This window comes from Sturnus vulgaris, chromosome 33 (assembly GCF_052056855.1).
Source record: "Sturnus vulgaris isolate bStuVul1 chromosome 33, bStuVul1.hap1, whole genome shotgun sequence".
Taxonomy (NCBI): Eukaryota; Metazoa; Chordata; class Aves; order Passeriformes; family Sturnidae; genus Sturnus; species Sturnus vulgaris.
Window position 1 is genome coordinate 260,996 of NC_142275.1, and position 26,717 is coordinate 287,712.

The window sequence follows — 26,717 nt, forward strand, 5'->3', positions numbered from 1 at the left end:
GCCCCCGCTCCGGCCCCGCTCCGGCCCCGCCGCGGCCGCTCCGGCCCCGCTCCGGCCCTTCCCGGGCCTCGCCGGCCGGGCCGGGCCGGGCCGCCCCCGTGAGGCACCGCCGGCAGCGTCCCGGTAGGAGCCGTGCACGCGCCGCGCCGTGGTGGGAGGAGGGGGGGGGGGGGTGAAAGGCACGCGGAGCCGGCCGGGCCGGGCCGGGCCGGGCCTGGCTGGGCGGGGGCGGTGCTGGGGCGGGAGGAGCCGGTGTGAGGTGTGTGGGGGGGTGGTGGTGGTGAGGCCGGGGGGGGGCGGCGGGACGCGGTGACCCGGCCCCCCCCGTGTCCCCTCCCTCCCGCCCTGCCCATTGTGTGCCGACAAAATGGCGGCGGTGAGTGAGGGGAGGGTGAGGGGGGGGCGGCCGGGTCCCCTCACGGATTCCCCTCAGCATTTCCCCGAGGGACGGGGAGGGGACGCGGAGCCGCTGCCCGGGGACCGCGGGTGCCTCACGGGGCTCCCCCCTGCTCCCCTCATTCCCGGCCGGCGCCGCTTTGTTCGCGCCGCGTTTGCAAATGGCGGCAGCGCCCGGCGGCCCCCGCGCCCCCTCCTCGGTTTTACCCCGCGGCCCTGCACTCGTGTGGGACGGGGATGGGGGGGTCTGAGGGGAGCTGGTCCTTTCCAGACCCCCTCAGCCGCCCCTGGGAGGGATGTTCTGGGGGGGGAGCATGGAGGAGCTGGGATCATCCCCCTTGGAGGGGCTTAAAGCCCCTTTTCCCTCCCCATCCCACCTCATCCCAGGCTGGGAATTACATTGGGGTCATCCCTTTTGAGGGACGATTTTATCCTCTGTCCCCCCTCAGCACCAGGATCCTCCTCTCCTCACATTTTCCCAGCTCCCTCACGTTTCCCGCTGCTCCAGCCCCGTTATCCGCGGCCGCTCGGTTTCTGGAAGCTTTAGAGGAGCACGAATCCAGCAGCAGCCCCTTCCCTCGGCAGGGACCGAGGCCTTTGTGCCCCCTCACCGCGGGATTCCCGCTGCAATCCGAGCCCCCGGGCTTCCTGCATGGCTCCCTGGCTCCTCATCCATCCCAAAACCCCGATAAAAGCCACCAAAGCTTCCTTAAAACGCGGCCTCGAGCCCAAGCGCGGCTTCGCCCCTGTCACGCTTTCCCACGTTGAGGGCAGAAATTCCAACCTTCGGTTGTTTTTCCCTCCGTCCTCCCAAAAACGCCTTTGGGAGAGTCCCTCCTTCCCTTGGGAGGCTCGATCCGAGCGCGGGAAGTTTGGTGAATTCCTGCTGGGGGTGGGAGTGGAGGAGGAACCAGGTGAAATTCCAGAGTTTGTCCCGTTTCCAAGGACCGGGCTCCCGGTTTTAACTGAATCTCTGCTTTTTCTGCACAATAGACACAAATCTGGTGCTGGCTGCAGCATCCAGCTCCCAGATTTCTTCCCTCCAAAAATCCCACAAGAGGGATAATGGGAGATTCTCTGACTGTAGGAGCAGCAGGGTGGGGATTTCAACCCTTTCCTAAATTGAGGGGATTTTAATGGAAATAACGGAGCCTTCAGGGCCCAGCCCAGAGCAGGAGGCACCGGGAGATGCCATGTGGCTCCTTGGGAATGATTTTCCCTGCTCTTCCGGCGCCAGCCGGGGTTTAATTACAATTAAATCCAGATTTATGGCACTATTAAGCCATCCTGTGAATGAACTGGCAGGGCTGGAATCAGAGGGGTTTCCTTGGGTGGAATTGTGTGTCCCTACAGCAGCTCCAGGGAATGAGTTTTCCTGGTTTTTATCCTAAAAAACCTGAGCTGAAGGATGTGAGTGAGGCCAGAACGGGGGAGATTCCTGTGGGAAAAGGTGAAAGCGAGCTGTGGTCTGGGGAATGCATGGAAAGGGGAAAAACTGCCCAAAAAGTGGGGCTTGGTTGAGGCAGGTGGGATTTGCAGGTTTGGTGGCAGAGGATGATCATCATCTTCCTCATCCTCACGGGGTTTTCCAAGGCTTTTCCATGGAGTTTTCCTTGGAGTTAGCAGCAGAGTGTCACAGGGCTGGGATTGAACCGGTCAGGGGCGAAATCAGGATTTGAATTAATTAATTTTATTGGGTTAATGAGGAGCCTGGCTGGAGCAGGTGCTGATCTTTCCCCTGTCCCTGTGGGGAATGTCCAGAGGGTCTCGTTCCTCCATTCCAGGGAGCAAATTGGAACAAAAAGGCAGCACTGCCCCACAAACAGGCAGGAATTTGGTGTCTCTTGGGCTGAATCTGTTGAACTCCAGGACTTTAGAGCTGGGTTTATCCCGTTTCCTCCTGACAAAGCCAGGGAAGAGGCTCTGTGCATCCTGGGTGTCTCTGGGGCTGCACAGGGGATGTGGGTGGAAGCAGGGGGATGTGGCAGAGGGGTCTGTGCTGGGAGCTTCCCCTTAGGATCCCACAGGGATCTGTGCCCACGGAGGGCTCTGCCAGGGCTGCATGTGAGCAGAGGGAAGAGGGCTCTCCCCTCGGTTAATTAATTAATTAGTGAATTGTCCCAGCTGGCCGCTGGAGAGGGGAGTTCTGTCTGCTTTGGGAAAGTCTCATTTCATGGGAAAACCCCCGGGGAATAAAAGGGAATAAGGTTGGGATGCTCTGTGCTCCTCCACTGTCAGTCTCCAGGGGGGGGATATAAATCCTGGGGAGCACAAAGCTGATCCTAACGAGTTGGGATCTGTCTTAATTGCTGTTGGTGCTGTGGCTGCCCCGGGCTCACCCCCTGTCTGTCCCTTCCAGATCCCAGAACTCCACGGTGCCGCAACACCCCGGTGGCTGGAAAAATCCAAATAAACCCCTCCAAAACCTTCCAGGCGGGCAGCAGAAAACAAAAATGGTAAGGGAAGGGGATCCCAGAGCTGTGGGGTGAACATCCTCAATCCTAAAACCCTCCCGAACTCCTCCTCCTCCTCCCTCTCCGGCAGCGCCCGATGCGGATCTTTGTGAACGACGACCGGCACGTGATGGCCAAGCACTCGGCCGTGTACCCCACGCAGGAGGAGCTGGAGGCCGTGCAGAACATGGTTTCCCACACGGAGCGCGCGCTCAAAGCCGTCTCCGACTGGATCGACGAGCAGGAGAAAGTGAGCGGGGAGCAGCCCGAGCCCGAGTCCATGGAGACGGCGGCCGAGGACGAGGGCAAGGACGGCGGGTGAGCAGCGGGGCCTCGGGTGCCTGGAAACCTGCTGGGAGCTCGTTAGATCCCTGGGAACCTGGGAATTCCTGCTGGGAGCTCGTTAGATCCCTGGGAACCTGGGAATTCCTGCTGGGAGCTCGTTAGATCCCTGGGAACCTGGGAATTCCTGCTGGGAGCTCGTTAGATCCCTGGGAACCTGGGAATTCCTGCTGGGAGCTCATTAGATCCCTGGGAACCTGGGAATTCCTGCTGGGAGCTCGTTAGATCCCTGGGAACCTGGGAATTCCTGCTGGGAGCTCGTTAGATCCCTGGGAACCTGGGAATTCCTGCTGGGAGCTCATGAGATCCCTGGGAACCTGGGAATTCCTGCTGGGAGCTCGTTAGATCCCTGAAAACCTGGGAATTCCTGCTGGGAGTTCATGAGATCCCTGGGAACCTGGGAATTCCTGCTGGGAGCTCGTTAGATCCCTGGGAACCTGGGAATTCCTGCTGGGAGTTCATTAGATCCCTGAAAACCTGGGAATTCCTGCTGGGAGCTCGTTAGATCCCTGGAAACCTGGGAATTCCTGCTGGGAGTTCATTAGATCTCTGAAAACCTGGTGGAAATTCCTTATATCCCTAAAAACCTTCTCACTGGTGGTGGGAGTTCATTGGATCCCCAAAAACCTTCTCACTCCTGGTGGGAATTCCTTAGATCCCTAAAAACCTTCTCACTCCTGGTGGGAGTTCATTAGATCCCTAAAAACCTGGGAATTCCTGGTGGGGATTCCTTAGATCCCTAAAAACCTGGGAAATCCTTAGATCCCTAAAAACCTGATGGGAATTCCTTAGGTCCCCAAAAACCTGGGAATTCCTTAGATCCCTAAAAACCTTCTCACTCCCGGTGGGAATTCCTCAGATCCCCGAAAACCTGGGAATTCCCTATATCCCCAAACACCTTCTCAGTGCTGCTGGAAGAGTTGTGTTCCCTGTCTGGGGCGCTGCCCGGGGCAGGATGGGGGTGGCAGCCCCGTGTGCCAGGCTGTCCCTCACGGCTGCAGCCCTGCACGAGTGCCCACCGTGCTGTGCCTGTTTGCCCAGGGATCAGAAGGCCACGGAGCAGCTGACCCGGACCCTGCGGGGCGTGATGCGCGTGGGGCTGGTGGCCAAAGGGCTCCTGCTGAAGGGGGACCTGGACCTGGAGCTGGTGCTGCTGTGCAAGGACAAACCCACGGCCAAGCTCCTGGAGAAAGTCGCCGAGAATCTGGGAGTGCAGCTGGCGGTGAGCTGGGGGAAATTTCCCTTTGGGAATGGTTCTGGCCCGCAAGAGTCAAGAGGAGTGTGATGGCGTTCCTTGGGATTGCTAAATGAGCTTCTCCTCGTTAGCCATGCAGTGGTTTGGGAGCTTGGAGCTCACCCTGTTCATGGGCAGGGACACCTCCCACTGTCCAGCCTGGCCTTGGGCACTGCCAGGCATCCAGGGGCAGCCACAGCTGCTCTGGGAATTCCTTCACAGGCAGGGATTTCTTCCCAAAATCCGTCTAAGCCCCCTCTTTTCCAGGGTGAAGCCATTCCCTGTGTCCAGGCCCTCCATGCCTTGTCCCCAGTCCCTCCATGCCTTTTTCCCAGTCCCTCCATCCCTTTTTCCCAGTCCCTCAATGCCTTGTTCCCAGTCCCTCCATCCCTTGTTCCCAGTCCCTCCATCCCTTTTTCCCAGTCCCTCAATGCCTTGTTCCCATTCCCTCCTTGCCTTTTTCCCAGTCCCTCCATGCTTTGTTCCCAGTCCCTCCATGCCTTGTCCCCAGTCCCTCCATGCCTTGTCCCCAGTCCCGCCATGCCTTGTCCCCAGGCCCTCTCCAGCTCTCCTGGAGCCCCTGGCAGGGCTCTGAGCTCTCCCCAGAGCCTTCCCTGCTCCAGGAGAACATTCCCAGCCCTCCCAACGCGCCTCCAGAGCAGAGGAGCTCCGGGATTGCCGAATCACGGGAAGTTTGGGGTTGGAAGGAGCTTCCAGAAACCCATCTTAGCCCGAGCCATGTCCCTCCCACCTCTGCAGGCCATCACTGAGGACAAGTACGAGATCATCCAGTCGGTGGGGGACGCCGCCATCGTCATCAAGAACACCAAGGAGCCCCCCCTGAGCCTGACCATCCACCTGACGTCGCCCGTGGTCAGGGAGGAGCTGGAGAAGCAGCTGGCCGGAGGTAACGGCCGGCCCAGGCCCGGCAGCCCGCGCCTCACCAGCAGGAAAGTGCTCTTCAGCTTCAGGCCGAGCCCTGGCAGCTCTTCCTGGCCAAATCCAAACCAAAAATTCCTTCCCTGCGCCAGCCTCGCCGCCATCCCGGCGTTGCTTTGTCCGGAGCGAGCTTCCGAAGCTGAGGAGCACCTTTCACACGGGATTTTGCTCTATTTAATTTGTTTTTTTATTTTTCCTTAGTATTACTCCTAAGTATTATTACTATTATTATTTTATCCTTTGTTTTTGGTTCCACTTGGGCCTTCAGTTCACTAATTCATCATCTCGTTGTATTACTCGTGGTTTGTCCCCGGCCATGTCAGCGCAGCGACATGAAAGCAGAAACCAGATTTGTTTAAGAAACCCCCCCAAAAAAAACCAAACCCCCCCAAAAGAAAAAAAAAAAAACAAACCAAAAAAAAAAAAGCCCTCTCAGAGGCTTCCTGTCCGAGGAGTTGCATGTCCACGAACCGGGACGTTCCGGGATGTTGCCCCCGGTGTGTGTTGCAGCAGAACACCTCAGCTTCACCCTTGCGGAAAGCGATGCAGAGTTTTGGATAAAGTTAGCTTTTCTCCAAATTCCCTTTGGAACCAGAGGTGCAGCAGCCGCTGGCTGCGTGTGTGCTGTGTGTGTGTGTGCTCTCTCCACATCCCACGGGCTCCGCACTAGCCTTATCTAAAACCCTGATCTCCAGCCAGTTTTTTTTTGGGGCGATTTCAGGCCTTTCCTCAGTTTTGCTGCAGCACAAACCGGGCACCTCTTTGTGCTCTTGATTGTTGATCTCTGGTGTTGATCTCTGACCTCGTCTCCGAGCCTTCTAGTTTGTCGATTTTAGGGACGCTGGACCTTTGACCAACAGGACGTTCTCTGTCGCGGGCCGGGGCCGGGGCAGCCATCCTTCCGGGGGGAAAGGTTCCCTGGATCCTCTCTGAGCCTGGCCCTTCCTCCCCTCCTCCTCCTCCTCCTCCTCCTCCTCCTCCTCCTCCTCCTCCTCAGCCCCTGCTCTCCAGGTGCAGAGCGGGGCTTCCACGCCCACCTCAAATTTCCCCATCGCCGGCCTCGCTGCCGCCTCTCCATCCATCAATCCATCAATCCATCAATCCAGGATTTATTTCTGTGCCCTCCAACGAGCCTCATGCTCCTCCTCCTCCTCCTCTTCCTCTTCCTCCTCCTCCTCCTCCCAGCACACATTCCAGCCCATCCCTCCCTGGGAATTAAGCTTCCCCTCCATCCAGGCGAGGCCACCTCTTCCCTCCCGCTCCCAGCATCCCAGCAGGATTTTTTTGGGAGCCTCAGCTGCCCGTTAGGATGCTGCCTCATCCCCCTCGGCCCGACAGAAGCCCCTTGGTCAAACCGTGCCTTGTCTTCTTATTCCATCCACGACTAGAAACGCTCTCAGTCACCGACTCCCCGGACGTTCTGGACAGGCAGAAATGCCTTGCTGCCTTGGCGTCTCTGCGCCACGCCAAGTGGTTCCAGGTTTGCATTTTGTTCTTATATTTATCTTTAAAAGTAGAAACATTGGTAAACTTCTTTTAAGGGGCCGAGTGATTTTTTTGGTGTTTTTTTTTTTGTTTTTTTGTTGTTTTTTTTTGTCGGAGCTGGAGTTTCAGAAGCGGCCGCCGGCCGCTCGGAGGTGCCGGACTGTGGGCGCTGGAGTGACTTAGGAGCCTTGGTATGGGGCAGCCACGGAGCTGCTGCTGTGTGTGAGGAGTCCCCTTGGCCAGGAGCTTGGCTGAGACCTTGGCCAACCCCTTGGCTGAGTCCTTGGCTGAGACCTTGACCAACCCTTAGCCAACCAACACCTTGGCTAAGACACTGGCCAACCCCTTGGCCAAGACGTTGGCTAAGACCTTGACCAACCCCTTGGCCAAGCCCTTGGCTAGGAGCTTGGCCAAACCTTTAGCCAACCAGTTCCTTGGCTAGGACCTTGGCCAGTTCCTTGGCTAGGACATTGGCTAAGCCTTTGGCCAACCAGTTCCTTGGCTAGGATGTTGGCCAACCCCTTGGCTAAGGCCTTGGCTAAGCCCTTGGCCAACCAGTTCCTTGGCTAGGACTCTGGCCAGTTCCTTGGCCAGGACATTGCCCAAGCCCTTGGCTAGGACATTGGCCAAGCCCTTGGCCAGTTCCTTGGCTAGGACGTTGGCCAAGCCTTTGGCCAACCATTTCCTTGGCTGGGACCTTGGCCAATCCCTTGGCTAAGACCTTGGCTAGGACATTGGCTAAGCCATTGGCCAACCAGTTCCTTGGCTAGGATGTTGGCCGGGACCTTGGCCGAGCCCTTGGCTAGGACCTTGGCTGGACCTTGGCCAGTTCCTTGGCCGGGACGTTGGCCGAGCCCTTGGCCAGTTCCTTGGCCGAGCCCTTGGCCAGTTCCTTGGCCGGGACCTTGGCCGAGCCCTTGGCTAGTTCCTTGGCTAGGATGTTGGCCAGTTCCTTGGCTGGGATGTTGGCCAGTTCCTTGGCCGGGACCTTGGCCAGTTCCTTGGCCGGGACCTTGGCCAGTTCCTTGGCCGGGACCTTGGCCAGTTCCTTGGCCAGGACCTTGGCCGAGCCCTTGGCTAGTTCCTTGGCTAGGATGTTGGCCAGTTCCTTGGCTGGGATGTTGGCCAGTTCCTTGGCCAGTTCCGTGGCCGGTGCCTTGGCCGGTGCCTTGTCCGGGACGTTGGCCAAGCCCCGGGCCCGGCCGGGCTCGGCTGTGGCAGCCCCGGGGCTCCGTGCTCGGGGCTCCGGGCGCAGGCTCCGGCTCTGGCTCTCCGCTGGGCCCAGCAGCCCCGGGGGCGGCGCCGGGGCGGGCTCTGGGTGAAGCCCCCGTGTGGTTTTGGTTCCGTTCCCAGGCCAGGGCCAACGGGCTGAAGTCGTGCGTCATCGTCATCCGCGTGCTGCGCGACCTGTGCACCCGCGTGCCCACCTGGGCGCCGCTCCGAGGATGGGTAATCCCTGCCCTCCCTGCCCTCCCTGCCCTCCCTGCCCTTCCCCTCCTTCCCGGGCACCTCCCCGTCCCCGTCCCACAGCGGCTCAGGGACACAAATGAAACGTGTCTCATTAGCCGGCCTCGCTAATTATCGCTCCCGTTGTTATCAGGCCGGTAATGAATTATTAACTCTCCTCCGTGCTTTAGCAATGGTCCTTACTCTGGAGTGCTTTATCAGCTGGCCACTCACCTCGCCATCAAGTCGTTTTATTGATTATTAAACCACGTTATTATCAAAACACTTTAACAGCCACCAAATCACGTTATTGTCAGTGCTGACAGCTGTCAAGCCTTGTTGCTATCAGATTGTTTTATCAGGTATCAAACCCCATCATTATCATTATCAAATTTTTATCAATTATCAAACCCCATCATTATCATTACCAAATGTCTTATCAATTATCAAACCCCATCATTATCATTACCAAACTCTTTTATCAGTTATCAACCCCATAATTATCATTACCAAATGTTTTATCAGTTATCAAACCCCATCATTATCATTATCAAATTTTTATCAATTATCAAAGCACATCATTGTCATTACCAAATGTTTTATCAGTTATCAAACCCCATCATTATCATTACCAAACTCTTTTATCAGTTACCAAACCCAGATCGTGATTATTTTCAAATAGTTTTATCAGTTATCAAAGCACACCGTTATAAGATTGTGTTATAAATTATCAAGTCATGTTATGATCAAATAGAAAGTATCAAATCTCGTTATTTTAAAGTATTTTTATTAATTTTCAAGTCCTGTTATCAAATACCTTTATCAATTACCAAATCACTTTATCAGTTACCAAACTGTCCTCAGACACCATCATCAGTTTCCTTTATCAATTAACAAACACTTTTATCAATTACCAAACAACTTTATCTTATCAAACCACATCATCCGCTTGTTTTATTAATTACCAAATCACCTTGTTATCAAACTTTTATCCCTTCCTCGCTTCCACAGCCTGGCTCCTCTCCTCCTTTGGGAACTGGAAGCTGCTCCCAGACGTGTCCCTTCCCTGGAGTCCTTCCTTGGATCCCACTCCAGGATCCCATTCCAGGATCCCATTCCAGGATCCCACTCCAGGATCCCACTCCAGGATCCCACTCCAGGATCCCATTCCAGGATCCCATTCCAGGCCCATTCCAGGGCTCCTTTTCCTGGAGTGGTCCCTGGGGTCCCTCTCCAGGATCTGTTTTTTGGGGCCCTTCTCCCAAATTGCTTTCCCAGGGTCCCTCTCTGGGATCCCTCTCTGGGATCCCATTCCAGGAGTCCCTTTCCCTTTGCCAGGATCTCTTTTTTTGGGGGCCCTTCTCCCAGATCCCTTTCCCGGGGTCCCTCTCTGGGATCCCTGTCCAGGGTTCCATTTCCCCTATGGGATCCCTCTCCCAGCTCCCCCTTCCCAGATTTCCTCTCTGGGCTCCTTTCCTGGGATCCCTCTCTGGGGTTCCCCGTGCCAGGTCCCTTCCCAGGAGTCCCATCCTTTGCCAGGATCTCTTTTTTTTTTTTTGGGGCTCCCCGTCCCAGGATCCCATTCCCTGTGCCTGTTCCCTTGCAGCCCCTGGAGCTGCTGTGTGAGAAATCCATCGGGACGGCGAACCGGCCGATGGGCGCGGGCGAGGCTCTGCGCCGCGTGCTCGAGTGCCTGGCCTCGGGCATCGTCATGCCAGGTGAGCTCCTGGGGACACCTGAGCTCTGGGCACAGGTGAGCTCCTCCAGCCAGGTGGGCTCTGCCCGGGTGAGCTCCTCTGCCCGGGTGAGCTTTGCCTAGGTGAGCTCCTCCAGCCAGGTGAGCTCTGCCCGGGTGGGCTCTGCCCGGGTGGGCTCTGCCCAGGTGAGCTCCTCTGCCCAGGTGGGCTCTGCCTAGGTGAGCTCCTCTGCCCAGGTGGGCTCTGCCCATGTGAGCTCTGCCCAGGTGGGCTCTGCCCAGGTGGGCTCTGCCCAGGTGAGCTCCTCTGCCCAGGTGGGCTCTGCCTAGGTGAGCTCCTCTGCCCAGGTGGGCTCCACCCAGGCCAGCAGAGCCGGGAGGAGCGTGGGCGGTGCCGGCGGTCGGGAGCCCCTCGCTCCCCACGGGCACCGGGACAGAGAGACCCCAGTGGGGTTTGGCTCCTGGGCAGCCCCGACCTCACAGGAATCCCAATCCCACAGGAATCCCATCCCACAGGAATCCAAATCCCACAGGAATCCCATCCCACAGGAATCCAAATCCCACGGAAATCCAATCCCACGGAAATCCACTCCCACAGAAATCCCATCCCCACAATCCGCGCCCCTCGAAGCCGCCCCAGGGAGTTTAGGGTAGAGACCCGGGATAATTCTCTGCATATCTTCCTTGTTTCCTGCCTTCAGATGGTTCTGGTATTTATGACCCTTGTGAAAAAGAAGCCACTGATGCTATTGGGCATCTAGACAGACAACAAAGGGAAGATATCACACAGAGTGCTCAGGTATAGTGTGACCTCCACCCGGCCCCTGCCAGCCCCGGCTCGCCCCGCTCCCGGCCCCCCCGGCCACCTTAGACTAGACCCGTGGTCACTCAGCGCTGTGGTCACTCGGTGCTGTGGTCACTCAGCGCTGTGGTCACTCAGCAGAGTGGTCAGTCAGTGCTGTGGTCACTCAGCTCTGTGGTCACTCAGCGCTGTGGTCACTCAGCAGAGTGGTCAGTCAGTGCTGTGGTCACTCGGTGCTGTGGTCACTCAGCTCTGTGGTCACTCAGCGCTGTGGTCACTCAGCAGAGTGGTCAGTCAGTGCTGTGGTCAGTCAGTGCTGTGGTCACTCGGTGCTGTGGTCACTCAGCGCTGTGGTCACTCAGCGCTGTGGTCACTCAGTGCTGTGGTCACTCAGCTCTGTGGTCACTCAGCCCTGTGGTCACTCAGCTCTGTGGTCACTCAGTGCTGTGGTCACTCAGCAGAGTGGTCAGTGCTTTGGTCAGTCAGTGCTGTGGTCACTCAGTGCTGTGATCACTCAGCTCTGTGGTCACTCAGTGCTGTGGTCACTCAGCTCTGTGGTCACTCAGCCCCGTGGTCACTTAGCCCCGTGGTCACTCAGCCCCGTGGTCACTCCCCCCACCTGTGCCCCATAGTTTGGCCCCCCCAGAGCACAGAATCAGGTGTCGAGCAGTGAATTTTCCCCAGTCCCCCCATTTTTTTTTTATTATTATTATTATTATTTTTGGGGGGGTTTAACTGCCCCGAGGCCCCCCGAGGAGGGCGCTGGGGGTGTGTGGGGCTGGGGCAGGGGGCTCCAGCAGCCCCCAGTGACCCCAGCCCCATCCCCAGCACGCCCTCCGGCTCGCCGCCTTCGGCCAGCTCCACAAGGTCCTGGGCATGGATCCCCTGCCCTCCAAAATGCCCAAGAAACCAAAGAACGAGAACCCAGTCGATTATACTGGTATGTACTGGGATGGGAGGGGCGGGGGGACAGCCCCCCGTGGCAGCCCCCCGGGTTTTGGGTGGAGAATGGGGGATTTAGGGAGTGCTCCCTGCTCCTGGCTGCAGTCCAGATCCCGCCCAGCACCACGTACGCCGTGACCCCCATGAAGAGGCCGATGGAGGAGGACGGGGAGGAGAAATCCCCCAGCAAAAAGAAAAAGAAGATTCAGAAAAAAGGTACTGAGTTAAGCAGAGGTAGGTACTGTGGGGATGCTGAAAGTCAGGGGGTTTTGGGAAAGCAGAGACAGCAAAGTGGAGTTGGGGAATTGGCTTGGGGAGGCTGCAGGTGGGGGGGGCATAAAATAAAAATAAAAATTTAAAACTGGGAGATCTGTGCTGGGTGAAGCTGGAACCAAGGAGGAAAAGATCAGGATTTGTGTGGGATTGGGGAAGACTGATGGGAGCTGGTGGGAAATAGGAAATGGGAAAAGACTGGTCTGGAATGGGGAAAGGTCAGAGGGGACTGGTCTGGAATTGGGAAAGGTCAGAGGGGACTGGTCTGGAATTGGGAAAGGTCAGAGTGGACTGGTCTGGAACTGGAAAGGTCAGAGGGGACTGGTCTGGAACTGGAAAGGTTAATGGGAACTGGTCTGGAACTGGAAAGGTTAATGGGAACTGGTCTGGAATTGGGAAAGGTTAATGGGGACTGGTCTGGAACTGGAAAGGTCAGAGGGGACTGGTCTGGAATTGGGAAAGACCAGTTGGAGCTGGTCTAAAAAGAGAAAGGACCAGTTGGAACTGGTCTGGAATCAGAAAATACTGGTCTGGACTGGTCTAAAATGGGAAAATACAGGTCAGAACTGATGTGCAGCTGGAAAATGCTGATGGGAACTGGTCTGGAATGGGAACAGCCCCATGGGAACTGGTCTGGAATTACCAAATGCCCATCAGGAGTGGCCTGAAAGGACAGAAATAGCGACTGGAACTGGGCCCAGACTGGGAGATGCTGGTGTGGGGGTGAGTTGTGGTTCTTGGAGGAGCCCCCACCAAGCGTGGGTGCTGCTCTTTGCCCCGTGCAGAGGAGAAGCTGGAGCCCCCACAGGCCATGAATGCCCTGATGAAGCTGAACCAGCTCAAACCTGGCCTCCAGTACAAACTGGTGTCCCAGACTGGGCCCGTGCACGCCCCCATCTTCACCATGTCCGTGGAGATCGACGGCAGCACCTTCGAGGCCTCGGGGCCCTCCAAGAAAACAGCAAAGCTGCACGTGGCTGTGAAGGTGGGAATGGTGGGAATGAAACGGGAATGAAACGGGGAAAATGAGAGTGGAATAGTGGGAGTGGGAGAGTGGGGATAATGGGAATGTGGGAAAATGGGAATGGGAGTGGTGGGAATGGGAATAATGGGAAAATGGGAATGGGGATGTGGGGAAAAAAATGGGAATGGTGGGAATAATGGGAATGGGAATGTGGGAAAATGGGAATGGTGGGAAAATGGGAATAGGAATGTGGGGACATGGGAATGGTGGGAATAGGAAAATGGGAATTATGGGAAAATGGGAATGGGGATGTGGGAAAATGGGAATGGGAATGTGGGAAATGGGAATGGGAATATGGGAAAATGGGAATGGTGGGAGTGGGAATGGGAAAATGGGAATGGGGAATGGGAGTGGGAATAATGGGAATATGGGAATGGGAAAATGGGAATGGGAATAATGGGAAAATAGGAATGGGGATGTGGGAAAATGGGAATGGGAATGGGAAAATGGGAATGGGAATGGGAATGGGAGAAGTGGCAGAACCTGCAGGCTGAGGAGGTGGGGGCAGCCCCTGGGGCGGGGGGATTCCAGGGGCTGCTGACCCCTCCCCTGCTGCCCCCCCAGGTGCTGCAGGACATGGGGCTGCCCACCGGGGTGGAGGGCAAGGACTCGGGCAAAGGCGACGAGTCAGCCGAGGAGAGCGACAGCAAACCCGTGGTGGTGGCTCCTCCGCCCGTGGTGGAAACGGTGTCCACGCCCACAGCGGCCTCACCCCCCTCGGATCAGACCCCTGAGGTGGGTGAGGGCACGCGGGGAGGGCTGGGGGGGGCACACCTGGCACACCTGGCACACCTGGCACACCTGTGCCGGGCGCGGTTTTTGGGTGAGTCAGCAGGCACGGGCGGCTCCTCGGGGGTCGAGTGTGGGGGTTTGCAGCACTCGGGAGGGGTTTGTCATCAGCCTCTGCTTCCCCTCTGGGCCAGGATTAATGGGAACACGATTGAGGCAATTCTCGTGTTTGGGTTTGGGTGTTCATTGTATCTTATCAGAAAATTGCAGAAAGCACAACAGCACCTCCAGCTCCTCGCTAGAAATAGGAAAAATGGCCCCAGCTGAGCCTGCTTCAAGGCCTTTCAAAGTTAAACAAACCAGTCAAAGTTTTACACCTCCATTGTTTATCCTTTTGACCCAATAATAGCCTCCCACCGCCCTTAGAGTGACATTGCACCAACCAGAGGTCACTGCCTGAGTTCTGTGAAGAAGAAAATGAACAAAGAAAATTCTCCATCTTGTCCCTTACCCACCACTCTACTGTAAAAACCTCAAATTTAGACCCCATCACCCCGTGGAAACACACACCCACACCTTAACCCACCACACACTGGTGATTTCTAACTCACCATTCATCTTTCCAAGCCTTCTCCAAGGTTTCAGCTCCAGGGGAAAACACCCAAACCTCAAAAATCTCCAGATTCCTGGAGATCCAGCAGTCGAGGGGGGAGCAGCAGCAGCTCTGTGTGCTCTGGGGAGGTTTTTTTGGGTTTTTTTGGGGTGGGGGGACTCAGGCAGGCTCCGTGTGCCCCCAGAACGTGAAGCAGCAGGGACCAATCCTGACCAAGCACGGCAAGAACCCCGTGATGGAGCTGAACGAGAAGCGGCGCGGGCTCAAGTACGAGCTCATCTCCGAGACGGGGGGCAGCCACGACAAACGCTTTGTCATGGAGGTGAGGGGACAGCAGGAGCCTCCCCAGCCACCCCACCCACAGCCCCACGAGTGGGGAAACAGCCTTGGGGAAGCCTCAAACCCCCCCTTTCTTTTCCAAGAGTTCGGAGCATTAAATCATCAAATCAGATCCGAGCGCTCTTTGTGTCGGGAGGAGCTTTCCAAAGCTGGGCAGCTCTGGGGTTTTCCCTGTAGCTCCCCCATCTTTTCCTGCCCTTCCCCACCTCACTGTGTGCTTCCATGCCCTGCCAAGGTGGAGGTGGACGGGCAGAAGTTCCAAGGTGCTGGCTCCAACAAGAAGGTGGCCAAAGCCTACGCGGCGCTGGCCGCGCTCGAGAAGCTCTTCCCCGACGCTCCCGTGGCCATCGAGCAGAACAAGAAGAAAAGAGCCCCAGTCCCTGCCAGGGGGGGCCCCAAATTCCCCGTGAAAGTGAGTGAAATGTGCAGTCCCAGCGGGCTGGGCTGGGGGAAAAAAATGGGAGCTGGTTTGGAGTGGGAATGGACTGGTGGGAACTGGGCTGGAGTAGGAATAGACTGGTGGGAACTGGGCTGGAGTGGGGGAACTCTGGGGTCCGACTCTGGGGTGTACCTCCCCAGGCTCTGGCTCTGGGTTTGATCTTTTTTCTGGCAATGAGAGCAGATCAAACGCCTCGGGAGCACAAACCCCACAAAGTTCTGCAGCCAAAACCTCTGGATGTGGAGGTGCCCGAATTTGGGCTCCCCCTCTGTGGGGTGGCTCTTGCTCACGGGGTCCCGGGGCTCTGTTTTGGGATGGTGATTTTTGGGGGGGTTTTTTTTGGGGGGGATTTTACCCCAAAACCCCCAGCCCCAGGTGACCCCCGTGTCCCCTCTCCTCGTGCCCACAGCAGCACAACCCCGGCTTTGGGATGGGGGGCGGCCCCATGCACAACGAGGCCCCCCCGCCCCCCAACATGAGGGGCCGAGGCCGGGGCGGCAACATGAGGGGCCGGGGGAGAGGCCGGGGCGGCTACGGCGGCAACCACGGCGGCTACCTGAACACAGGTGAGGGCCAGCACACACCTGGGGGTCAGAGCTGCACCTGGGGGGGTCAGAGCCGCACCTGGGGGGTCACAGCCACACCTGGGGGGCTCAGACCCCCCCCCGTCACCCCCGAGCACCAGCCTTGCCCCCTGGTTTGGCACCCATGGCTCCTGGATGTTCCAGAACCTTCCGTGGGGCAGTGACCTCCCCTCTGTCCCACCTGGATTTCCCAGAGCCCTCCATGGGGCAAGGACCCCACCCCAAATCCAGGACATCCCACCCCTGGAATTTCTGATTTTTCCCAAACTTTCCCCTGCTCCAGGCGCCGGCTACGGGAGCTACGGCTACGGGGGGAATTCTGCCACTGCTGGATACAGTAAGAGCCTTTCTTAATTTTCCTTTTTCCACCCAAAATCCCAACGTGTGCTGGCGTTCTAAGGGGCTGAAAATTCCCAGGGAAGTGGCTCGAGGGAGCAGAAGATTTTTTTTTTTTTTTTAAATGGGAAACATTCCTCGGTTTTTAAGGGAACCCGAAGTGTTTCCATCGATTTTGTCTGAGCTTGGAGGAATGAAAGTGCTGGAATCAGCTGGAGAATGAAATACCCCCAAAATCAGGGGTTCAGGGGAATTTTGGGATTGATTTTGAGTCTCGGGATCCACGGGATTCCGAGCGTTTTGATCCTTTATTCCCGCGGTTCTGGGTCTGAAAGTTCCCTTTCTTCTTTCTTCCATCTTTGAGGCCCTTGAGCTAATTCCATAATTTAACCAAAAAAAAAAAAAAAAAAAAAAAGGAAGGGATGGATCTGGATGGGAGATCCCAGCTGGGATCACAGGGATGGATCACAGGGATGGATCCCTCTGGGGTCACAGGGATGGATCACAGGGAGATCCCTCTGGGATCAGGGATGGATTCAGATGGGGAATCCCTCTGGAATCACAGGGAGATCCCTCTGGATTCACAGGGATGGATCCCTCTGGGGTCACAGGGATGGATTATGGGGATGGATCACAGGGGTGGATCCCTCTGGGGTCACAGGGAAATCCCTCTGGAATCACAGGGGGATCCCTCTGGAATCACAGGGGGATCCCTCTGGGGTCACACGTACAGACCCCCGGGGCAGGGTGGCTGGGGAGTGGGGGGTGTCTGTGCTGGATTTTTCGGGGGTCCCGGCGAGCTGAGGGGTCTCCCCCAGCCCGGCCTCACCTCGCCCCCCCCTCCCGTGCCCAGGCCAGTTCTACAGCAACGGTGGCCACTCCAACTCGGGGGGTGGCGGCGGCTCCTCGGGCTACGGCTCCTATTACCAGGGGGGCGGCGACGGCTACACGGCACCCACGCCCCCCAAGCACGGCGGCAAGAAGCAGCAGCACGGAGGTGGCCAGAAAGGCTCCTACGGCTCGGGCTACGGCTCCAGCCACCAGGGCCAGCAGCCCTACGGGCAGGGCCAGTACGGCGGCTACGGGCCCGGGCAGGGAAAGCAGAAGGGCTACGGCCACGGCCAGGGGGGCTACTCGTACTCCAACTCGTACAACTCGCCCGGGGGAGGCTCGGACTACAGCTACGAGAGCAAATACAGTGAGTGGGGGGCACGGGGTGAGGGGTGTGGGGTGTGGGGGTTTGGGGTTTGGGGGTTTGGGGGTTTGGGGTTGATCCCAAAGGGTTTTGGGTCACGGGTGCTGCAGGGGTGTCCCCGTCTCTGGAGCAGCTGGAGGGGACCTTGGTGACCCCTCTGTGGGCTGGGGCAGCAGCAGGGAGCTCCAGTAGCTCCCAGTGTGTCCCAGTGACTCCCAGTGTGTCCCAGTGACTCCCAGCTGCCCCTCCTGGAGCTGGAGCTGGGAGTAACGGGAGTTTTGGGGCTGGCCAGAGGGATTTGGTGCTGGGAGAGGGGGCAGAGCAGGGCAGGGCAGGGCAGGGCAGGGCAGGGATAATCAATCCATGGCTCAGAACGCCCCTGGCAGGGTGGGATAAAATCACCCAGATCCTCCCGGAACTGGGGATCCTGAGGGTGCTGAGAGAGCCCTGAGGGTGCTGGGGATCCCTGAGGGTGCCCTGAGGGTGCCAAAGGGTGCTGAGGGAGCCCTGAGGGTGCTAGGGATCCCTGAGGGTCCTGAGGTTGCTGGGGGTGCCCTGAGGGTGCTGGGGGCGCCCTGAGGGTGTCCTGAGGGTGCTGGGGGCGCCCTGAGGGTGCTGGGGGTGCCCTGAGGGTGTCCTGAGGGTGCTGGGGGTCCCTGAGGGTGCTGGGGGTGCCCTGAGGGTGTCCTGAGGGTGCTGGGGGGTCCGTGCCCCCCATCCTCACCCCATTTCCCCCCCCCCTCTCCCTTTTCCCAGGTTACAGCGGCAGCAGCGGCCGCGGCGGCGGCGGCAACAATTACAGCGGGGGCGGCTCCTACAGCTCGGGCTCGCACGGGGGCTACGGGGGCTCGGGGGGCGGGGGCTCCTCCTACCAAGGTAAGGCAGGTCAGTATGGACACCCCCTCCCCACCGCCGGGGCCGTGCTGCAGCTGCACAGCAGCCTGACCCTCCTTCCTCCTCCTCCTCCTCCTCCAGGTGGATACTCCTCGCAGTCCAACTACAACTCTCCGGGCTCGCAGAGTTACAGCGGCCCCCCCAGCTCGTACCAGGCGTCGCAGGGTGGGTACAGCAGGAACGAGCACAGCATGAGTTACCAGTACAGATAAACCCCAAAATTCTGAGCCCCCCAACACCCACCCCGGGGGGGGTTTTATCCGCCCCCCTCCCTCCCTTCCCCATCGCTCTGTGTGACCCGGCACCGCCCTGGGCCTCTATTTAATGGGTCGTAGTTGCCACGACGACTTGGTCTAAATAGTATTATTATTATTATTATTTTTGAGGGGTTTTTTTTGTTGGTTTTTTGGTTTTTTTTTGGGTTTTGGGTTTTTTTTGGGGGGGGGAAGTCGATCCAATTCCAGAGCCTTTTCCCAGGCCCCGGCCTGGACGGGCCCTCGTTGTTCTGCTTTTGTGAAGTGCGTTAAAAAGGAGCTTTTTTCGGTATTTTCTGGCTTTGGTGGCTTCAGTTTTTTTTGGGGAAGGGGTTTGGGAGAGGGTGGAGGAGGTGAATAAACCCAGAATTTGGGATGGTTCAGGCTCACAGCGAATCGTTCTGCACCTCCAGAGCCCCACGTTTGGAGGATTCTCATAAAAACAACCTCCAAATTCTCACTGTTGGTCCCTTAAACCCCTTCAGTTCAGAGCGCTGGCTGAACTGGGGCTGAACTGGGACCGAACTGGGACCGAACTGGGGCCTCGTGGCTCCATTGGATGAACCTCGTGCCGGTGGTTCTGGATCCTGGCAAACACCAGGAACGGGGCAGGGCCTGGAATGGGGCTGGGAATGGGGCACGGCCTGGCAAACAAACACCAGGAACCGGGCTGGGAACCGGGCTGGGCCTGGAATGGGGCTGGGAACCGGGCTGGGAACCGGGCTGGGCCTGGCAAACACCGGGACCAGTTCCTGGAACGAGGCTCGGCCTGGCAAACACCCCGGAATGTGCCCAGAGCGATTCCATTCCAGCGCCAGGGCCCTTTCCCGACCCTGATCCATCAGCACAGACCAGGCTCCAGCCCTTTTTATTACAAACATTAAATATAAATTAACGCGACAAATCCCAGATCCTGGCAGATCCCGGCCCAGATCAATCCGTAAAAACCAAACCACAGCTCAGGGAAATGAACGGATGGAGCAGCAGCTCCAGATCCGATGGCTCAGAGGGACGGGAACGTCCACAGGGGGAGAACCCTGAGGTTCGGCTGCTCCAGAACCGGGACCAGGCACAGTCTGGGACACCCCCAGGCACAGTCAGGGGGTCCCGGTAACATCAAGATCCCGGTGGCACCGGCAGATCCCGGTGACAGTCAGTACAAGGGGACAAACCCCAGCGTGTCCCTGCCCTAAGCACACCTGATGGACTCGTTCCGGAAATGCGGCCACACCTGCAGCAGGTCCTCGGGCCCGTAGTGGTGCACCATGACGAGCCTGGAGAAGCGGCACTTGTCGTAGTCCAGCCGGTACATGGCGAAGGTGCCGGGCGGAGGGTTGGTGACGGGAACGCCCAGGGCGTGCAGGCAAATGCCCACGAACGCGTCCTCCATGTTGATCACGGGCAGCACCTGCGCCACGGAGAACACGCGCAGCGCCAGGTCCCCCGAGAGCACGTAGGCGGGCCCGCCGCAGTACGGGGGGTACGTGTTGTTGGGGTACACCTCCGGCGGCACGAACCACTTGTAGGCTCGGTTCCGCAGCGGCCCGGTGTTCCGGTACACGTAACCCGTCATGAAATCCATCTTGACCGGCCGCAGCAGCCGCGACAGAAACTCCAGGTTGAGGAAGACGTCGTGGTCGGCCTTCACCACGTAGGTGGCGTTGGGGCAGAAGCGGCTCACCCACTCCAGCCCCATCAGCGTTTTCAGCGTCAGGTTGTTGTAGGTGTCGAGGAAATCCTGCTGGATGAGGTCTCCGTGCAGCTCGTCCTCCTCCCGCAGCACGGGGCTCAGCTCGGCGCTGAACACGGGGTGCAGCCCCAGCAGGAAGAGCCGCACCACGCTGAGCCCGGCCACGGCGCTCTCGTTGCCCCACGTGCGGCGCACGGCGTCGCGGGCGGCCAGGTCGGCCGGGGATGTGACCACCAGCAGCACCAGGAACGGGGCCCGGGGTTGGCACTTGTCGGGGTGGTTGAGCAGGAAGCGGTACGGGTACGGGTACGGAGGCTGCAGCGGGTGCCGAGGTGGCCGAGGTGGCCGAGGTGGCCGCGGGGCCAGCGTGGTGTTGGCGTGCGGGGTGGGGCTGGGCACGGGGGGCGCGGAGGTGGCGCTGGGAGCGGGCACCGAGTGCTGGGACTGCAGGGCCAGCAGGGCCAGAGCCGCGGCCACCGGCAGCAGGAGCAGGCGGCAGCTCGGAGAGAACTTCATGGGTGACCTGTGGGGTGGCACAGGGGCGGTTTGGGGGGGTGGGCTTGGCACTGGGTGGGGGGCGCCGGGGGGGTTTGGCACCGTGAACCCACCGCTACCAGAATCCCATTGACCGGGCATCCCAGTCCTGCTGGTGCCCAAACTCTGGCCCCCCGATCCCACTGAGCCCCCCAGTCCCACCCCGATCCCCCGGCCCAGCGCCCACCTGGGGCTTCCTGGGTGCCCAAAGCCCCCCTGCCCCCTCCGTCCCTGCCCCCTCCCCATTCCTGGGTCTCCCCATCCCGGCTCCTGATAAGGCTCCGGACGTGATAAGGGCGGGAGGCGCCGCCGGGGGCCCTCCAGTTCCACCAGTCAGACCAGTTTGGGGGTCTCAGGGGAGCCCTGAGGCTCCTGGGGCTGAGTCCAGCTCTGCCCAGTTCATCCCAGTTCACTCCAGTTCACCCGTCTTTGCCCAGGTGCCACCTTCAACCCTTCCCAGTTCATCACGTGGCTCCCAGTCCATTCTGGGTGCCAGCTCCAGTCCCTCCCAGTCCCCCCAGCACTGGGGGGGGTCAGAGTCCCTCAGTGCCACCTGCACCGCGGGCAGGGTGGGACAAACGGACAAACGGACAAAGGGACAAAGGCCAATCCCGGCTGCCGGGAATGAAGAACAGCATCTCGGCGAAACCCCTCACCCCAGCCCTTCCCAGTAACCCCCAGCCCTTCCCAGTAACTCCCAGCCCTTCCCAGTAACCCCCAGCCCTTCCCAGTAACTCCCAGCCCTTCCCAGTAACCCCCAGCCCTTCCCAGTAACCCCCAGCCCTTCCCAGTGGCTCCCAGTTAACCCTGAGTGCTGCTCCCAGCCCAGCAACTCCCAGTGTGTCCCAGCAGCTCCCAGTTAACCCCAGGTGCTGCTCCCTGCCCTTCCCAGTGTGTCCCAGTGGCTCCCAGTTAAGCCTGGATGATGCTCACTGCTCTTCCCAGTGGCTCCCAGTGCATCCCAGTGATTCCCAGTGGCTCTCAGTTAACCCTGGGTGAGGCTCCCAGCTCTTCCCAGTAGCTCCCAGTTAACCCTGGGTGATGCTACCAGCTCTTCCCAGTGGTTCCCAGTGCATCCCAGTGACTCCCAGTTGCACTTGGTGGCTCCCAGTTCATTTCAGGTGCTGCTCCCAGCCCTTCCCAGTGGCTCCCAATCACTCCCAGTGATTCCCAGTGGCTCCCAGCTAACTCCAAGCGCCAGTCCCAGCCCTTCCCAGTGTGTCCCAGTCACTCACAGTGGCTCCCAGTGACTCCCAGTTAACTCCGGGTACAGCTCCCAGCCCTTCCCAGTGCTCCCAGTCCCCCGCCTGTGGTGGCTCTGTGGCCGCCGTGCCCGGCAGGGGCAGAAATTTGAGGGCACAGGTGACGCAGGTGCCACACCTGGCCCGGGCCACGCCCCCGGGCCACACCCAACCCTCCTCAAACTTCCTCCTGCGGCCACACAGGAGCCACCGGCGGGGTGACAGGGACACCACACAGGTGTCACCAAACACGTGTCACCATGGACACGCAGGTGCCACCTTGGCCACTGCAGACAGGTGACACGGAGCCCCAGAGGTGACACGGCCAGCCAGGTGTCCCTGCCACCCCCAGCCCGGTGGGACAAAGGGACAAAGGCCACCGTGGGAACGGGGAATGTCACCTGCGGGAATTCCCTCCCCCACACCTCCGGCATCCCCCATTCCCAAATTCCCAAATCTGTCCCCAAAATGTGTCCCCAGCCCCACCTGGATCCACAGGAGCCATTTCCCTTCCAAACTCTTTTATTTCCCACCCCTTAAAAAACCCCGAAAGAGTAAAAAAAACCCCAAACCGCCAAAAAAATGTATAAAAATACACAGTGAGGGGGACAAGGGCGGGGTTTGGGAACTGGGGGGGTCCCCCAGGAATCCAGGGGGGGTCCCCTCAGCCCAGGGGGATCCCCACGGACTCCAGAGCCTCCCGTGCCCAGGCTGGGGGTCCCCCACGCCCCCCGTACATGGCGGCCATGAACTCCTGCACGAACTCGGGGAAGCGCTGCTGCAGGATGCTCTCCCTGATGGAGCCCATCAGCTTCATCTGGGGAGGGGGGGGAGTTCCTGGGGGGTTAGAGGGGTGCTGGGACCCCCCGGACCCCCCCCCAAACGCCCCCCAGCTCACCTGGTAGGCGATGTTGTGCAGGGTGAGCAGGTGCAGCGCGGCCGTGTTGGAGCGGAGCAGCGCGTGCAGGTAGGCCCGGGAATACCTGGGGAGGGGGGAGGGTTCAGCCCCACCTTGGACACCCCCAAATCCTCCCCCCCGACCGCCCCTTGCCCACCTCTGGCACGTGGGGCAGCCGCAGGCGGCGTCGATGGGCCGGAAGTCTTTGGCGAATCGTTGATTTTTCAGCTGCAGGGACCCCCAGGGCACCAGGGCGGAACCGAAACGCTGCGAGGGGTGGGAGGGGTCAGGGTGGGGGGTCCCAAACCTTGGGGAGGGGTCGGGGATCCCCAAAATGCCTCCCCCAGGGGCCCCCCCTTACCGCCGTGCGGGTGGGGAACACGCAGTCGAACATGTCACAGCCCAGCGCCACGCACACCACCAGGTCCGTGGCGTAGCTGGGGAAGGGGAGGGGATTGGGGGTCACTCCGGGGGTCTCCCCGAGTTCAGGCGGCTCCGGGGGGGCTGAGGGGACGCCCCCAGACTCACCCCACGCCCATCAGGTAGCGGGGTTTGTCCCTGGGCAGGTGCTCGGCGCTGAATTTCACCGTGCGCCAGAACTGAGCCTTGTCCTCGCCCCCGCTCAGGCCCCCGATGGCGAAACCCGGCACGTCCCGCTGGGTCATGGCTGGGAAAACGGGGATGGAGACCCCCCAAAATCACCCCTGAGACCCCCAAAATCACCCCTGAACCACCCAGACCCCCCAGAGACACCCCTGAACCCCCCTGAGCCACCCGAACCCCTCCCGAGCTCCATTGAGGAACTGGGCACGTCCCGCTGGGTCATGGCTGGAAAACTGGGGATGGGGAGCCCCCAAAATCACCCCTGAACACACCAAATCATCCCTGAGACCCCCCCCGATCACCCCTGAGCCCCCCAAAATCACCCCTGGACTCCCCCCGAGCTCCCCAAATCACCCCTGGACCCCAAAATCATCGCTGAAGCCCTGGGGACTCCCTGAGCTCCCCCAGGACCCCCAGAGCCCCTCCCAAGCGGGGCTGAGGAGGAGAGCGAGGAGGAGGAGGAGGAGGAGGGTGACGAAGGCCCACGGGCGCAGGGGCGAGGATGAGGATGATGAGGATGATGAAGGCCCCACCTCGGATGCAGCGCAGGCGCAGCTCCAGGTCCAGCCCCCCCTGCACGATGGCGAAGAGCCGCTGCTGCTGCGGGCGGGCGTGAGCGGCCAGGCAGCGATCGAGCCAGCGCACCGACCTGGGCGGGGGAAACGGGGGTCTGGGGGGGTCCTGGGGGGTCTGGGGGGGTCCTAGAGGGGTCTGGGGGGGTCCTAGAAGGGTCCAGGGGGATCCTTGCGGGTCTAGGGGCGTCCTGGGGGGTGTCAGAAGGGTCCTGGGGGGTCCTAGAAGGGTCCAGGGAGATCCTGGGGGGAGGGAAAAGGGGTCTCGGAAGGTCCTTGGGGGTCTCGGGGGAGGGAAAAGAGGTCTGGAGAGGGGGAAAAGGGGTCTGGGGGGTCTCGAGGGGTCTCTGGGGGGGTCCTGGAGGGTCATAGAACGGTTCAGGGGGATCCAGAGGTGTCCTAGAGGGTCCCAGGGGGAGTCCAGAGGGGTCAGGGAAGGTCCCAGGGATGTCCTGGGGGGTCAGGGGGGTTTCAGGGGTGAACTGGGGGGGTCCTGGGGGTTCCAGGAGGTTCAGGAGTGTCTCAGGGGGGTCCTGAGGGGTTCCAGGGGGGTCTCGGGGGGTCCCCACCTGTGCATGGCCTCCTCCACACGCGGCCCCGTCGTGGTGCTGCTCACGACATCGTCCAACTGCATCACGATATCGGCCCCTGGGAGGGGGGTGGGGGTCAGGGGGGTCCCCCCAAATCCTTCCCATCCCCCCCCCCCACCAAGATTTGGGCGTCCCGGCTCCCCCCCAAGCTCACCCAGAGCGTTCTGGATTTCCATGGATTTCTCGGGGCTCAGCAGGATCTGCTCCCCGCCGTGGGGGGGCTGGAAGCGAACCCCCTCCTCCGACACCTCCGACAGCTCCAGCAGGGAAACCATCTGGAACCCCCCGCTGTCCTGGGGACCCCAAAACAGGGGCTGGGGTTGGGGCAGGAACCCGGGGACACCTGGGACTGGGGGCTGGGGGGTGACAGGAGACCCCCCCCGAGGCCTGGGGGGACACACCTGGGGGCTCCCCTCCCCACCGGGGGTGCCGCCCCCTGAGTTAGGGGAGTCCTGGGGGTGCCGCCCTCCCGAATCCGGGGTCCCCCCTCACCGTCAGGAGGTTGTGCGGCCAATCCATGAAGCCGTGGAGGCCCCCGGAACGCCGGACCAGCTCCGAACCCTGCGGAGAGGGGAGAAGGCAGAGCTCGGGAATGACACTGGGAATCGGGAACCGAGAGGGATTTCCCGGGAATGCTCACGGAATCTGGGAACGGCGGGGGTTACACCGGGAACGTGCGAATTGAGGGAGCTCCCGGCCGCGAGTGAGCGGGGCAGGGGAGGCGCTGGGGGTTCCCCGCAGGGAATTGCGAAGGTCGGGGTGGAAGCGCGGAGCCCCCCCCGGTCCCCCCGGCGCCGCTCACCGGCCGCGTGCCCAGGTGGAAGGTGTTGCCGAGGCAGATGCGGCAGCCGAGAGCCGCGAGCTGCGCCGCCGTCAGGCCCTTGGCGGTGCCGCGGGTGCCCACGGGCATAAACACGGGGCACGGCACGTTCCCGTGCGGCAGCCGCAGCTCCCCGGCCCGGGCGCGGCTCCGCTTGCACTCGGCCACGATCCGCAGCACCGGGACCGGCGCCGCCGGACCCGCCGTGGGCGCTGCCATCTTGGGAGCACGTGACCGGAAAAGGTGGTGGCGCCGCCGCCGGAAGTGGCCGTTACCGGGGCAACGCCGGGGCCATGTTGGGCCTTCTGGGGTTGGGGAACGCCCCAGCCTGGAGACGCCCGAAACACCCCCAGAGATCGCCCAAACTCAGCAGAGGCCCCTCTAAACGCAGACAGGGCAGGGAGCGGAGCATATTCGTGCTGCTGTTCGTCCCTGAGGAGCCCCCAGGAGGTTCCCGGGGGGTTTCAGCCTCGGGGCTTCGCTTCGGAACTGTCGCTGCCCGTGAGCGAACACACGACGCTCGACGGTCACAGGAGGGGCGCAAACACCGTGACAGCCAATGGGCGAGAAGGAATTAGTGATTGATGTCCGGCTGGTTCATTGCGAAAGGGTTTTCTCTTCTCTAAGATTCCTTTCTGGGTTGTATTGGTAAAGGGGCGGGGAGGGAGAGCAGGGCGGGCTCCGCACAGCGACTGCGCTGCGCTGCTGAGGGGAAGTTCTGTTCCCCAATGAAATGGCGGAAACGCCGCTGGGGGCGGGACAGCTTCACCGCCGCCTCAGCTGACACAGCAGCGCCGCCTCCCATTGGCTGCGAGCGATGAGCGACGGGCAAGCGACCAATAGAAAGCGGGCTCGGCTTCCCGGTGCCGCCCCCCGGGATGATTGACAGCGCCCCGCTCCTCTCCGCTCCGCGCGCTGCCGTGACGGGCAGCCCCGCCGGCCAATGGCGGCGAGCGCGGCGGGAGCGGGGCGGGCCCGGCGGTGCCGGATGAGGAGACTCTGAGGGGAAGTTTGGCCGCCGCCGCCTCCGCGGGCCCCGTGAGGAGGAGCCGCCGCCGGGGAGCGCGGTCCCGGCACCTCCGCGCCGCCATGGGCAACCGGGGCATGGAGGAGCTCATCCCGCTGGTCAACAAGCTGCAAGACGCCTTCAGCTCCATCGGGCAGAGCTGCCACCTCGACCTGCCGCAGATCGCCGTGGTGGGCGGGCAGAGCGCCGGCAAGAGCTCGGTGCTCGAGAACTTCGTGGGCCGGTGAGTGGGGCGGGAGCGGCGGGCGGAGCCGCGGAGCGTAGAGCGCGTTCGGGAACAGCGGCGGCGGAAAAGGGCGCGGCCGGCGGAGCGGGGCCCGGGCTGCG

At 60.4% G+C, this 26,717-nt stretch overlaps 4 protein-coding genes across 11 annotated transcripts in view; 2 read left to right on the forward strand and 2 right to left on the reverse strand.

The window, feature by feature from the left end:
- The first annotated feature begins 65 nt into the window (after positions 1-65).
- On the forward strand, positions 66-18,707 carry ILF3 (interleukin enhancer binding factor 3). Of its 5 annotated transcripts, none has more exons than XM_088154958.1 (20): positions 66-123; positions 2,756-2,852; positions 2,941-3,167; positions 4,233-4,413; positions 5,185-5,332; positions 6,753-6,844; positions 8,203-8,298; positions 9,902-10,013; positions 10,693-10,790; positions 11,622-11,733; positions 11,841-11,969; positions 12,794-12,993; positions 13,597-13,767; positions 14,559-14,696; positions 14,949-15,125; positions 15,562-15,718; positions 16,020-16,073; positions 16,926-17,270; positions 18,024-18,152; positions 18,243-18,707. In XM_088154958.1, the coding sequence occupies exons 2-20, from the start codon at positions 2,850-2,852 to the stop codon at positions 18,371-18,373; spliced, it is 2,700 nt and encodes an 899-aa protein (XP_088011084.1). In that variant the 5' UTR covers positions 66-123; positions 2,756-2,849; the 3' UTR covers positions 18,374-18,707. The 5 variants fall into 5 exon arrangements, with proteins under 5 accessions (XP_088011084.1, XP_088011083.1, XP_088011087.1 ...); XM_088154957.1 differs by lacking the exon at positions 66-123 and adding an exon at positions 330-376; XM_088154961.1 differs by lacking the exon at positions 66-123 and adding an exon at positions 330-376 and having other exon boundaries at positions 18,024-18,143.
- Positions 18,708-18,943: 236 nt separating this feature from the next.
- LOC106863689 (beta-1,3-galactosyltransferase 2-like) lies at positions 18,944-20,622 on the reverse strand. Its single transcript, XM_014893234.2, has one exon. It carries the CDS (start codon positions 20,619-20,621, stop codon positions 19,605-19,607), a length of 1,017 nt encoding a protein of 338 aa, XP_014748720.2. The 5' UTR covers position 20,622; the 3' UTR covers positions 18,944-19,604.
- Positions 20,623-22,384: 1,762 nt separating this feature from the next.
- Positions 22,385-26,223, reverse strand: QTRT1 (queuine tRNA-ribosyltransferase catalytic subunit 1). The gene is made up of 10 exons (XM_014893241.2): positions 25,346-26,223; positions 25,036-25,104; positions 24,698-24,836; positions 24,523-24,601; positions 23,915-24,030; positions 23,307-23,445; positions 23,140-23,215; positions 22,936-23,045; positions 22,779-22,863; positions 22,385-22,697 (listed from the first exon to the last, which is right to left on the reverse strand). Exons 1-10 carry the CDS (start codon positions 25,580-25,582, stop codon positions 22,545-22,547), a joined length of 1,203 nt encoding a protein of 400 aa, XP_014748727.1. The 5' UTR covers positions 25,583-26,223; the 3' UTR covers positions 22,385-22,544.
- A 124-nt stretch (positions 26,224-26,347) lies between these two features.
- DNM2 (dynamin 2) overlaps positions 26,348-26,717 on the forward strand; it is a 30,964-nt gene continuing 30,594 nt past the window's right edge. For all 4 annotated transcript variants that reach the window (XM_088154970.1, XM_088154969.1, XM_088154971.1 and 1 more), the window contains exon 1: positions 26,348-26,613. In XM_088154970.1, the coding sequence (XP_088011096.1) occupies positions 26,453-26,613 (161 nt within the window). In that variant the 5' untranslated portion in view covers positions 26,348-26,452. The remainder of the gene's footprint in view (positions 26,614-26,717) is intronic.